Source organism: Tauraco erythrolophus, chromosome 5, assembly GCF_009769465.1.
Source record: "Tauraco erythrolophus isolate bTauEry1 chromosome 5, bTauEry1.pri, whole genome shotgun sequence".
NCBI classification, from domain to species: Eukaryota; Metazoa; Chordata; class Aves; order Musophagiformes; family Musophagidae; genus Tauraco; species Tauraco erythrolophus.
Genome location: NC_141469.1, coordinates 62876467 through 62890491, shown reverse-complemented (window position 1 = coordinate 62890491; position 14025 = coordinate 62876467). Strand labels below are relative to the sequence as shown.

Genomic DNA, 14025 nt, shown 5'->3' with positions numbered 1-14025 from the left:
GTCAGAGTTGCCTTTTTTGAATATAAATCACTATTAAAAATAATTATTGCATGTTAATTTTTACATCATACCCGTAGGTAGGTGGGTATCATTTTCTATTTGTTTTTATAGGAGAGGAGAAGTTACCTGTATTGTAAACTTGACTACATCTGGCTTAGTCTAATAGAGATGCTGAACACTACATTATAGTCTCCTGTATCCTTTTACAGCTTTTGAGAATTTGGCTTAGGTATACACACACACTATAAACCAAAAATATCTTCTCTCCTAAGGGATATAATTTTAATAATTCAGTCAGCAGACATGTGCTGTGTTTTTCCTTTTCAGCTAGGATCACAGCTTTCCTTCAGAGCTCTTCAAGGACTGAATTAACTGTATAAAGTATCTATGACAGTCTCTAGGAAAACTACCAGATTTTTTACTAATGATTAGACTCAGTACTTGGGTTTCGCATGAATTGTAGCTCCCTCTGTGCTACGTATATGTGATTCATGGAATGAGTTTGTCTGGCATAACAACTGGTACTGCAGTTTTCCAATATATGACAATTTGTTAAATAAAGGCAGTATTTTTCAAGAAATTTGTTTTGAAATACAGAACTTCACTTATGCTCTCTGCTCATGTATGAATGGTTAGCAGATACAGCTAGCCTGGACCTAACATCCAGCAGACCCTTATCTCTCTATTTCCCACATTTCATTTTGCCAAATAACTTTCTTGAAGCAGAAAATTCAGTAAAGCAGGCTCAAGATGCAATTTTCTCGTGTACGAGTGACTGGAAAACAAGCACGGACTGGCATGGCTGTGAACACCTTGCTGCAACTTTACTGTTTCACTGTAATAATTGTTCAAACAGCTTTAGGCTATTACTTGGTAAACATAATTAGCTTAATTTAAATGATTCAAATTGCATTCTAGATAAAAAATGGCCAAGAGAGTAGAATCTTGCGCCACTTCTTTCTCCCCAGAGAGAAGCACGAACTAGAACAGGCTGCAGAGCGTGCCAAGCCGCCTGAAGAGATCTCCAGTTGTTAGGAGTGCTGCAAAACACACACACTCTTAATCATAGCAGAGCTGCTGGTGGCTTTTTTGCTTTTTCAGCCAAAAGAACAGCAGTGCTGACAGCACAGATACAGGATTTTCTTCTTCCCCACCTGCTTTCAGACTGCACACTTCATACCTGCCTTTCCACTCGGCAAAGAGCGTCTTATGCTCTTTGAGACCAGTGCCGAGGGATGCAGATGCTGGACTGGGTAGATGTTTGCTCACACTCAGCATGGCTGTCCGTATTTCTTAGCTGCCGCCTTCTCCCGCGATACGGAATTAAAATGGAGCATAGCGGTTGCAAACACTTCTGAATGCTGGCTCACAAAGAGCCCCCTGCCTGTCCTTCTGAACGAGAAATCCTCTTTCATCAGAAGGGAGTTACAGCTGCATAGAAGCTTGTATATGCTACACCTTACAGGGAGGAACAGTTGCAATGTTTGGAAAACGTTCCTTTTCATTGTATTTCTTTGTGTAAAGTCAGTTGGGAGCAGTCTTTTTGCTGAAGGACACTCTCCCTTCCTTCCTTAATCTCTTCTGCAAACAGTGAGGTTTGACTGTGGAGAACCGCGTGGAGAGATGTGCTGAATTCTGCTCAGGCATTTTTTTTCCTTTGTCAAAGCACAAAGGGAACAGTAACAAGGAGATGACACCAAGCTAATTGACTGATGCTAGTTCTGATGTTTTCAATTGAGACCTCTGTATTAATGCATGTTAAGAGTCCGAGAAGTGTTGCAGCAGCTTCTACTGCTGAGCACACTGCTGCATTGGTGATTTTTCCCCCAGTTTTTCTCGTGTTTCTTGATAGAAACAGTTTATTTTGCTGTATGGAGGATACAGCTGTTCTGGAAGGGCAATGAGCATTCATATAACACCAGACTTTCTGAAGCTTCCTACAATTACAGTAGTGTATATAAGTCTTCAACGACTACTTGTTATGTATTTAGGTGTCAGCTTTATTTCTTTCTGAAACAGAGGTCAATATCTCAGCTGGTGCAGCTCACTTTTGTAGCCCATGCACCTGTAAAAAGTGACTACCAGGTAAATACCAATGTTCACAGTAGCGTTTCAAGGCTTTGTCTACCTTTTTCATTTACTTATTTTTTTCTTTATCACCATCTCTATTTCCCACTGATGGAGCATCCTATAAGATAAGCAAAGGAGAAATAATGAGCATAGACAGGTAACAGTATTTTTATCACTCGTTTAACTGCGCTCACGGTGGAGACACTGAAGCCTTAATCAATGCTTGTCTTAGAGCTGAGAGCCTCATGTTAGTAGTATTACAGTACAAAGAACTTGGAGGCAGCTGCTTTAGGGAGGACTTGTGATACTGTTTTTCTAGTTCTCAAATTGACAACCATGCGTTGAGGAAAAAAAAACCAACAAAACAGCTTTCCTCCTTCCCCCGCCATAATCTGCGGTGCCTAAGATCTTTTGGAGAAAGGATGTGTTTTTTAAAAACATTGATTCATGCTTTAATCATGCACTGAGACATGAGAGAAGAACCCAAAGAAGGGAAGACCAGGTTGGTGGTTATAATATTTTTGAAGGGTAAAATACACATTTTTGAACAAAAAGCAGAATGCTGTAAGGCTGTTGACAGATACCATAAATACACGTTCTAGGTGAACAAAATTTAATGCTGGCCAAAGAGTATTTCTGACTGTAAAAGTATCAGGAGTTTATGCACTACTGTCATGCAGTCTTTGTAGTATGGGAAGCAGGGAAAATTTGGTTTTCCTGTGGGAAATAGCACTTGCTGCTAACCTTGGCATGGTTTCAGATAATGGACTGCAAAGTCCTGAGACTTGTACTGTAGAAAAGCTTTACACAATCAATATGACAGTTTTTTACAGCTCCCTGTGAGCCTTACATAGTTGAACATTTGATAACTAGAACATTTGGTTTCATAGGCAGGAGAGCTGGAAATAGCTTCAGGTTTTAAATCTTTAAAACATTCCTGACAGTCCTTCTGTAACAAGTACTTGGAATTTGCAGAATAAATAGTAGTCTGGTATAAAGATTCTCTTAGTACCATTTCAGTATGACCTCATAACTCTGTTGATTTTATCCTATAAAAATTTATGTCACAGCTCTCATATAATAAATTCCATATATATTAGATGACATGTAATTCTGTACAGCATTTGTGATAAAATCGTTCTTTCTCTAGTTTGATATTTATGTAGCCTTGAAGTTTTCCTAACGCACAGGGATTTACAAAAGAAATTGTAAATGTGTGTGGGAAAGGAGAAGAGGATATGTAAAACTTTGAGTTGAGAAAACTTACTCTTTTATAAAGGTGAAGAGAAGGGATAATAAGAGCATTAAAAGATAGTGGTTTCAGGAGATAATTCTTTGGTAGAACTGCTGCATTTTCAAGTTTGGAAACTTCAGCTCCAAAAAACACCATTTCCATTTCAATTATTTATATGTAGCTTTTATTTAAACTAGTTTGTTTTTTTTTTTTTTAACACTTTTGGCAAGAATTTAAAACATACTGAAACATAGGTTGCAGCAAGCTCCAGACTTCAATCATTTTCCTTCAGAGTGCAGAAAATGTCACTGAAGCAACCTGGTGGCTTTTTGTTGATGAAAGGGAGGTCCTTCTCCTTCCTCTCCTGTTAGATCAGCACAGGCATGGCATTTAAGTGCCTGAGGGGTGCAAACCAGTGCATGGATGACTCAGCTGTAGCTTAGGTGACTTCTTTTCGTTTCTGACTGAGAGAAACTGAAGCTGTAGGCAATTCCTTCGACCCTTTCAGTACAAAAACAGATTTTAAATGAACACCAGTCGTTAAGTTGACGTAGCCTCCAACGGCAAGTGCCTGACTGCCAGCCCTTCTGTGTTTGTGAGTTTTCTCAACAGAATCATCTGTGCAAAAATATTGTGCAACACTAGGATCCTTTTTTCAAACTATGTGGTGGGAATGTGGTTTCCAGATTAGTTTGGCAAAGACCGATGTGCAAACACAAATCTGTAACCATTTAAGCGTAGCCCATCTTGATTCTTGTGCGGTTACTCATCCTTTTACCGACCAAGTCCCTCTGGCTCAAGTTTCCCTGGCTCTTTTCATTTTGTAGGCTCTATAATCTATCTATAATAAGCCACAGCTTGTTCACTGCAGTTCTGGCCCTCCAATTATTATTAATTTCATTAGAAGATTAACATGAAACCACCCCAACTGCAAGAGGTCTAGATGAGGGAGGAGAATAACTGGAGTATGGTGGGTTTCTGTCTCAAGCTTCCAGATTTAATAGACTTGACACAAAAAAATTGTCAAGCAAAAAGAAAGTGATGTGATAAAAAAACTCCCGTCTATAGTCAGGCCCACCGATTACTACCCTCTTCTTATTTTCCAAGTTGGTATGGATGACATTAGGAAAAGAAACATCCAGACTATTAAGAAAGATCTCAGGGTTTTGGGAAGAATGTTGAAGGGATCGGGGGCCCAAGTAATATTCTCTTCTATCATACCGACTCTGGGACATGACACAGGATGGAAAACAAAGATCGAGGATTTAAATAATTGGCTACGTAAGTGGTGTGAGGAACACAACCTTGGCTTCTTTAACCACGGGCTGACCTTAATGCCAGATCTTCTATCTAGGGACGGGGCAGGTTTGTCTCCACGGGGGAAAAGGCTGCTCACTACAGAACTAGCTGGGATCATCAACAGGGCTTTAAACTAGATGTGAAGGGGGTGGGGGGTATTGTCAGACTTAGAGGATTAACAGCCGAGGACGGCCCTCCATTGTCCGATGAAAGGAGTGTAGGCAGGTGCCTTGGGCCTGCTGCCTCAGTGATAGTAGGGGGTGATATGTGTAGTCAGGAGCAACACACAAGTTGCCCAGAGGTAAAAGAGAATCCCAAAAATAACAGCTCAGGTAATAAAACTTCCCCCCCTAGGGGTGCAGTGGGGTCCAAAGCCCAACTTACGTGCTTCTATACGAACGCACGCAGTATGGGCAATAAACAAGAGGAACTGGAAGCCCTTGTTATCCGGGGAAACTATGACATAGTTGCCATCACTGAAACATGGTGGGATGACTTGTATAACTGGAGTGCTACCATGGATGGCTACAAGCTCTTCAGGAGGGATAGGAGAGGTAGGAGGGGTGGTGGGGTTGCCCTGTATGTAAGGGAAGGTCTAAACTGTTTAGAGTTAAATGTTGGGGATGACTTGGTAGAATGTCTGTGGGTGAAAATCAGAGGGGGGCCTATGAAGGCGGATATTGTAGTGGGTATCTGCTACAGGCCACCCTATCAGGACAGTGAGACTGATGAGCTATTCTTTAAACAATTGGGGGAAGTCTCGCGCTCACTAGCCCTTGTCCTTATGGGTGACTTTAACCTACCTGATGTCTGTTGGAAGTATAACATGGCAGTCAGGAAACAGTCTAGGCGGTTCCTGCAGAGTGTGGAGGACAACTTCCTATCACAAATGGTCAGTGAACCGACTAGAGAAGGTGCTCCCCTAGACCTGCTGTTTGTGAACAGAGAAGGTCTTGTGGGAGATGTGAAGGTTGGAGGACGCCTGGGGCATAGTGACCACAAGATAATAGAATTCTCAATTCTAGGGGAAGTTAGGAGGGGGAACACTAAAACGGCCAAGCTGGACTTTGGGAGAGCTGACTTTGGGCTGTTTAGAAGTCTGGTTAACAAAGTCCAATGGGAGACAGCTCTCAAGGGTAAGGGGGCGCAGGAGGGATGGTTACTATTCAAAAAGGAAATTCTGGAGGCACAGGAGCGAGCTGTCCCCGTGTGCCGGAAGTAGAAAACCAGCTTGGATGACAAAGGAGATTTGGGAACATCTCAAAAGAAAAAGGGATGTCTATAAGTCTTGGAAGAATGGGCAGGCATCCAGGAATCAATACAGGGAGGAAGTTAGGGCATGTAGGGAGATAATCAGGGGGGCAAAAGCCCAGTTGGAACTTAGACTAGCCTGCTCCGTAAGGGACAACAAAAAGTCTTTCTATAAATATATTAATAACAAAAGGAGGGCTAAAGATCACCTCCAGCCCCTACTGGACTCAGGGGGTACATTAGTCACTAGGGATGAGGACAAGGCTGAGGTCCTTAATGCCTTCTTTGCCTCAGTCTTTAATAATAAGGTCAGCAGTTCCCAGGTGAGCTGGCCTTCGGTGTCTGAGTGCAGGGAGGGAGAGCAAATTGAAGCTCCTGTGATCCCAGAGGAACGGGTCAAGGATCTGCTCCTTCGGCTGGATGCCCACAAGTCTATGGGGCCTGATGGTATCCACCCAAGAGTCCTGAGAGAGCTGGCGGATGTCATTGCCAAACCCCTGTCCATTATCTTTGGGCAGTCTTGGCTCACTGGGGAAGTTCCGCTGGACTGGAGGCTGGCGGATGTTACCCCCATTTACAAAAAAGGGCGGAAGGAGGATCCGGGGAACTACAGGCCTGTCAGTCTGACCTCGGTGACGGGCAAAGTCATGGAACAGGTTATCTTGAGTGCTATTAATGAGCACATACAGGTTAACCGGGTGATCAGGCCCAGTCAACATGGGTTTATGAAAGGCAGGTCTTGCCAATCAAACCTGATCACCTTCTATGACAGGGTGACCCGCCTGGTTGACGAGGGAAGGGCTGTGGATGTAGTCTTCCTAGACCTCAGTAAAGCCTTTGATACAGTTTCTCATAGTGTTCTGGTTGAGAAACTGATTAACTGCTGGCCTGGATAGGCACACCCTCCTTTGGGTTAAAAACTGGCTGGATGGCCGGGCCCAAAGAGTGGTGGTAAATGGGGCTAAATCCGGCTGGAGGCCGGTCACCAGTGGGGTTCCCCGGGGCTCAGTGCTGGGTCCAGTTCTGTTTAACATCTTTATCAATGACCTGGATGAGGGGATTGAATGTACCCTCAGTAAATTTGCGGACGACACCAAGCTGGGAGGCTGTGTCGATCTACTCGAGGGTAGGGAGGCCCTTCAGAGGGATTTGAACAGACTGGATCGTTGGGCTGAGGCCAATGGCATGAGCTTTAATAAGGCCAAGTGCAGAGTCCTTCACTTGGGGTATAAAAACCCCAAGCATCGCTATAGGCTCGGGGAAGAGTGGCTGGAGAGCTGCCTGGCGGAGAAGGACCTGGGGGTGTTGGCTGACTACCGGCTTGATATGAGCCAGCAGTGTGCCCAGGTGGCCAAAAAGGCCAATGGGATACTGGCGTGTATCAAGAATAGTGTGACCAGCAGGAGCAGGGAAGTGATCCTGCCACTGTACTCGGCACTGGTGAGGCCGCACCTGGAATATTGTGTCCAGTTTTGGGCCCCTCGCTTTAAGAGAGATATTGAGCTCCTGGAGCGAGTCCAAAGAAGGGCGACCAAACTGGTCAAGGGGCTGGAAAATAAAACTTATGAGGAGCGGCTGAGGGAGTTGGGGCTGTTTAGCCTGGAGAAGAGGAGGCTGAGGGGAGACCTGATTACGGCCTATAAATACTTGAGAAAAGATGGTGGGGAGGTGGGGAAGGTCTCTTTACATTAGTGATGGGTGATAGAACAAGAGGAAATGGGCATAAGCTTAGTCAGGGGAGATTCAGGTTGGATGTTAGGAAGTATTTCTTCTCTGAAAGGGTTGTCAGCCACTGGAATAGGCTGCCCAGGGAGGTGGTTGAGTCCCCATCCCTGGATGTGTTTAAGAATAGGGTGGATGATCTACTTGAGGATGGTTTAATGGGGATTAGGGATGGTTGGACTTGATGATCTCTAAGGTCTTTTCCAACCTAGAAATCTATGAATCTATGAATAAAAAGAAACGTTTGACTGAAAAGTGGCTCCTGCAACTGTACATGTGACTTTACCTGATGAGGAAAGACCGTATGCTGATGCCGAAGCATAGAAACTTCTCTGCCTGGTTGAAAGACAGGCGAAGGCTTGAAAGCCGCTATGTGATATATTGAAGTGACTGGGAACTGTCCACTCAGCTCCTCTGTGGTGCGGCGGACCACTTCAGCTGCTGCTTCTTCAGATGTGCCAGAGACAAACCTGTGCCATGAAGTCAGAGAGCTTCAAGTGTTGAGCTCTTCAGGTTTAGTGTTTGTGAGTTGGTAGTATGAGCAGTTGAATTCAAGATTCTCTCAATCCTAAATGTCTGTAGATACTTTTAAGTCAAGTTGGATTTGAATCGTATTGAGTGTGTTTATTATTAGACCTCACCAAATTTTTTTTTTCTGTGTTATTTGATAGCGCACTTAAAGGAGAGGCTGGATGAGTATATCAAGCAGTGGAACGGCCTTGTAAAGGTGTTTCGCAACGAGAGGAGAGAGGGTTTAATCCAAGCTAGGAGCATTGGAGCCCAGAAGGCTAAACTTGGACAGGTAGGAGCCAGTTCACACACAAGTTGCTTTTTTTTGTGGGGGAAAGGTGATGGTGGTGCTATGTTCAAATAGACATCTAGAAACATAGTACTGTATTATTGCTATTGTTTTTAAAAGAGATTAATTTTACTCATTTAAGCTTCATTTTTTTCTTTATAATATGAAAGTATTTCAATGTAAATAAGCTTAATTAAATCATTGTGATCTTATGTACAGAAAAATAAATTACTTTACTTTTTTTTTTTCTTTTGAAGGTTTTGGTTTACCTGGATGCCCATTGTGAGGTGGGAATTAATTGGTATGCGCCACTTATAGCTCCTATATCTAAGGACAGGTAATGTTCTCCCATTACTTCCAGTGCCTGGCCTCTTAGAAGAAAAAGTCACAGTAACAATCTTCACTTTTTAAACTATAGTCAATATGTTTTATATCTATATCAATATATATCAAACTATATCAATATTTTCTGTATGATAATTTTATTATATCCCAGCATAAAAGCTATGAAGGAGGAAGGAAAATAGTCAGGCAAATAAATCTCCAGGTAGTTTATTTCAATAGGCGTACTGAATATTTAGCTCAGTATAGGTTAAATATAAGACAACTCTTGTCTTTTGCAGCAATCCGAGGGACTTATATTGAAATGTTCTGTTCTGTCTGAATAAGGAGCCTGATTAAGCAAAATACTAAACAAAAATGTGATTATTGGTAGAAAAAAAGTAGTAGTAGATGTTGTGATTTAACAAGGTGTCGTGGTTTTAGGCTGATCCAGCAACTAAAACTCACACAGTCTCTCCTTCTCCAATAAAGTAGAGAGGAGAGAAAAAAAAAACAAAGGACTGAGGGTTGAGGCAAGAACAGAGGGAGCACCCACCAACCATGGTCCTGGGCAAAACAGGCAGCGCTTTTCTCAAAGCAAAACAGTTTATTAATGATTACTTAGAAGGACAAAGGGAAATAAAAACCGATTACTTGAGAGGACAGAAAGAAACAAAACCAGATCTTAAAACCGACACCTTCCCCCCCCCACCTTCCTTTTCCTCCCGGCTCTACCTCCTCCCCCCAGCAGCACAGGGGGCAGGGACTGGGGGAGTGCAGGTCAGTTCATTCCGTGCTGTTACTGCTGCTTCTTTCTTAAAGGAGAAGGAGTCCTTACACCCTTTTCCCCTGCTCCAATGGATCCCCTACCCACGAGGAAAAATCCACAAATTTCTCCAACGTGAGTCCAGCCCACTGGAAACAATCCTTCCCCACAGATTGCTCCGGTGTGGGCTATACCACAGTCTCGGGTACTTAGGGAGCTGTAGCCACTCGCTCCGGCGTGGGTCGTCACGAAGACTCCAGATGCCTTTCTGCCTTGCCGTGCCCGCAACACGACCATCCTCGGGCTCAGGCATCTTCTCCCCACGGGCTGCGAGTGGGTCGCTGCTCCACCGAGGCCGTCCTGGTTGCAGGGGGGCAGCCTGCTATCTCACCATCAGCCGCAGGGGAAACTCGGCTCCGGCACACCTCCTCCCGCTCCATCCTCACTGACCTGCTGTCGATGCGGCTGTTTCTCTCAGATCTCAGTCCTCTCCAGGTGAACTCAGCCCAGTGGGCACCCTGGGAGTGGGGTGCCCCCGAGTTCCCCAGCTGGCTCCGCCGCCGCCATCCTCCGTGGGCAGCGCCGGCCCGACGCAGGCAGCCGCCCGGCCGGGAGCCAGGGAGCGGGGGCAGTGCCCTCCTCCCTTCTCTGGTCGATCCTGGGCGAAGCACCTTTTCCGGTTCCCTTGTCCTGACTTAAATAGGGCAATTCGCAGAGGCGCCCTATTGGCTCAACCCCGAGGGGGACGGCAGTCTGATCCGGTGGCCAGAACTAAGCCTAACCCGGTTCCAAAACCGGGGAGGTCGCAGGGAGCAAAATCCCTCTCCTGCCACCAGAACCACCCCCCCCTCCACATCAAACCATGACACAAGGGTTTAAAGCCCCTGTGATCTCAAGAGTTTTATAACTTTCTTATCTTTGGTCTTGCAATATGGTCTTAGTTGTTTCCTCTGAAGCACTTTGGAGCGTTGTCTCTAGCAAACCAAGGCCAGGGCTTGATCCTGTCTCTGTCCTAAGCCCGGGCGCTTGCTAGGAGTCAGCGGTGGAAATGTCTGCGCTGAGCGCATGAGATCTGTGAGAGGTGACAGAAGAGGGAGATCCCCAGGGGCTTTGTTTCTTCCAGCTGTTGAAATGCTGCTGTTGCTGTGTGCTACCACACTCTTAGCTTGTGTGGTCAGGGCTATGTGTGTTTAGGAAACCATGTGCTTGTTTAAATTCTTTAATCCCATAAAATAACTGCTTAATCCTAAAAACTATTTGTTAACCTGTCGTACTACCAGAACTTTCTTGGAGAGGTGGTTTTTGTGTGTATATGTGTGTGTATGTTAAAGGCTGTAACTCAGCTTCAAGGGTAGATTTAGATTACATATAGGGAAGAAATTCTTTCCTCTGAGAGTGATGAGGCATTGGAACAGGTTGCCCAGAGAAGCTGTGGGTGTTCCCTCCCTGGAAGTGTTCAAGGCCAGGCTGGATGAGGCTTTGAGCAACCTGAGCTAGTGGAACGTGTCCCTGCCCATGGCAGGGGGATTAGAACTAGATGATCTTTAAGGTCCTTTCCAACCCAAACCATTCTATCATTCAAGACTGTATTTGGGCCAGGATACTAGACAGAAGGTGGAAATGCTTGTGTGCTTCTGTCAAATGTGTGTTACCTGCCGTTCTCCTGTAAAAGAGTGAGAACAGGCAGCTTTAGAGGCATCCTCCAGCACTGACCGCAGAGGCGGATGTTACAGGAGGACCAGGGTGCTGAGGCGCATCGCACTGGAGGGCAGCACTCGACTGCCTTCTGCTGCCAAGCCCTGGTCCCCTGAGTGCAGCCTACTGCTGCTTCTGCCTCAAAGAAGAGCACAGCATTAGTGTTTCTTTCTGCCACACTTGTTTTTCTCTCTCATAAGGTTTGACTTAAGAAGATGGACGTTCTCCTAGTTTGGTCACAGTGAAACTCATTTGGAAGATTTGGGGAGAATAACAAGATAATGTGTTTTCCTTGCTGAATATTCTATATGATAGATCACAATGAGGAGCATATTGCAAATCAAACAGGAAAAATTCTACTGGAGATTGCCACTAGCAGAGCACCAGTGATGTGTTTTTATCCTGAAACTTCGGATTTGGAATGCAGTTGAATAGGGCAGAATGGTGAAAATCCATGTTTACACTAGTAAAAGCTAAGAGCTTATCACACTTACTGGCAGCTAAGATCTGATACGAATAGAAAGTATAGGAAATAATAATACTGTGAGAACCCTAGCCCTCTAAAGGCTCCTCTGTTGCCTCGAGTAGTGCTTTGTTAGAAGACCGATGTCAAGAAATACATATAAAGGAAAAAGCATTGATAGATGAATCGATATATTAGCATTTCAGACCTAACTACTTCGCTTTCAGAACCTCTTTAAACAACGTAAAGAAAGAACTATCTCTTTTTTTCTTCTACTGAGGCTTCATTTTTTTAATATTTTTACAAGTGACTTTTCATATAAACTGCTCTGTAAGATTCATGATTAACGGTGTAAATTTTAGATTACTCTTCTGAAATTGTATTTTGCTCTTTCTTTCCCTTCTATAAATGTTTCAGAACTACATGTACTGTACCTCTAATAGATTACATAGATGGGAATGATTATTCCATTGAGCCACAACAAGGTGGGGATGAAGATGGTTTTGCCAGAGGGGCCTGGGACTGGAGTTTGCTATGGAAACGAATTCCATTAAGCCACAAGGAAAAGTCCAAACGAAAACATAAAACTGAGCCTTATCGGTAAAGAGAGCTGTTTACATACTGTGAATCGTAATGGATAATTGTCTAAACCCTTTCGTTTTTCCCTCCCCCCTCTTTTCCCATGAACTACGGTCGGTGCACGTGTGCTGTGCGGGTCCTTGCACATAACCGCGTCTTCCCTGCCACCATCCGCCACCCCGCAGAACCACATGCACTGTGCCGCTTATAGATGTCATAGACGGCAACACTTATAAGATTATTCCCCAAGGGGGTGGTGACGAAGATGGGTTTGCTAGAGGAGCATGGGATTGGAGTATGCTATGGAAGAGGGTTCCTTTGACCAAGCGAGAGAAGGAGAGCAGAAAGACAAAAACTGAACCGTATCGGTAATCACTAAATCACTTACCCCTTTCCGTTCTTCTGAAGTCTATATTGATCCACTAAAAGTTGCATGTACTTCTAGCCTGAAAATCTTCTTGTCTCTAACCACACCAGCCGCTTTGTTTAATCAGACCTGTTTGCCACAACTATTTGCTCAAAATACCTTTGCTACCTTGTGCTGCCTCTCTGTTCCTGCTCTGTGTGGTTAATAGGCTGCACATTAGAATGACAGGGTTTTATTTGGCAAAAAAAGATACTGTATGACTTTGTTTCCAGGGGAAACCTTATTTAGCTACGATATTTTTTTAAAGCGGTGTTGGAAGCAACAGTGCTTATTTAACCGTTTGATTTGAAATAACAAGCATGCTGTGAGTATTTTTAATAGCCGGTAATGCATAAAATCTGTAGCCTGCTCTTGTGGCTTGATGCATGCATACAGCTCGTGGATTATGCATGTGCATCAAAAAAAAACCTTTTGTCATATTTCTCCCACTTGCTTCTTAATAGATCACATCTGACAAAGAAGCATGCTATTTAAGAATCTCGGCTAGATATTTTAAAAAGTCTCAATATGTTTGGGGATTTTAATACACATAACACTAAAAAAAAAGAAAAAAAAAAAAAACACCTTATTTTCTGGGAAAGCTCCAAAAACTTTCACAGAAGTCCTACATTTTTCTTTCACTTTGTAGAGGGATATTTTTTCTTCCCAGCAAAGAGAAACTGGCTAGAAACTCTAGCTTAGAAATGAGGGTTTCTGGATGGCTTTTCAAGACTGGGAGACTGTGGTTCTGCTGGTTTTTATTACTTTCCCCTTCGCACTTAACTAATCGTGTTACTACATTTGAAAGCAATCCTCACATCTTCAGAATCTAACGTCTTCTATTGCTGGTATATGTGATTTAAACATTGTAAGAACTGATGTTGGTAATTCCCTATCCTCACCCGTGATTGTTCTCTGCTAAAATGGCAACACATGCAAGGAAGTTATGAAGCTTTGATCTGTTTTGTGTATGGTATGAGTAATACCATTTTCTGACAAGGCTGTCCACATTGAAACTTTAATATTCACTTAGAGGGGGATAAACTATTTCAAACATCGCTGTTGTGTTCTGTGTTTACCATCCAAACAGGTCTTAAAATTCTTTAAACTGTTCCCAGAAACACAGAACACATGTTCTCAGAATGGTTTAAAAGATGACTTTATTTTTAATAACACTTCCAGAGTTACAAGGCTTCTTCTAAAAAGAGACATTCCCTGCGTCTGTTTATGTCCAGGCTGTATGCGTTTTGTTGCAGCGATACCAAGGCAGGTAAAACCAAGCTGAAACCATAGCCAGGATTGCTTAGTTTAAAAAGAAAACAAACAAACAAACAAAAAAACCCTCAGCAGTTTGAAGTGCAGAAACAAACTTTTAGTAATGTGAGAATTGCCCCAGGACTGAATCCTCCTTTTCGAAATA

The 14025-nt window shown here is 43.6% G+C and overlaps 1 protein-coding gene across 2 annotated transcripts in view; it reads left to right on the top strand.

The window, feature by feature from the left end:
* The window catches only part of GALNT7 (polypeptide N-acetylgalactosaminyltransferase 7), a 79130-nt gene that overhangs the window by 51869 nt on the left and 13236 nt on the right, over positions 1-14025 (top strand). Inside the window, exons 4-6 of one of the 2 annotated variants that reach the window (XM_086611912.1) lie at positions 8248-8378; positions 8633-8712; positions 12385-12567. In XM_086611912.1, coding sequence (XP_086468038.1) covers positions 8248-8378; positions 8633-8712; positions 12385-12567 — 394 coding nt within the window. Of the gene's footprint in view, positions 1-8247; positions 8379-8632; positions 8713-12037; positions 12221-12384; positions 12568-14025 lie in introns of both variants that reach the window. The other variant, XM_086611913.1, reaches the window with a different exon arrangement.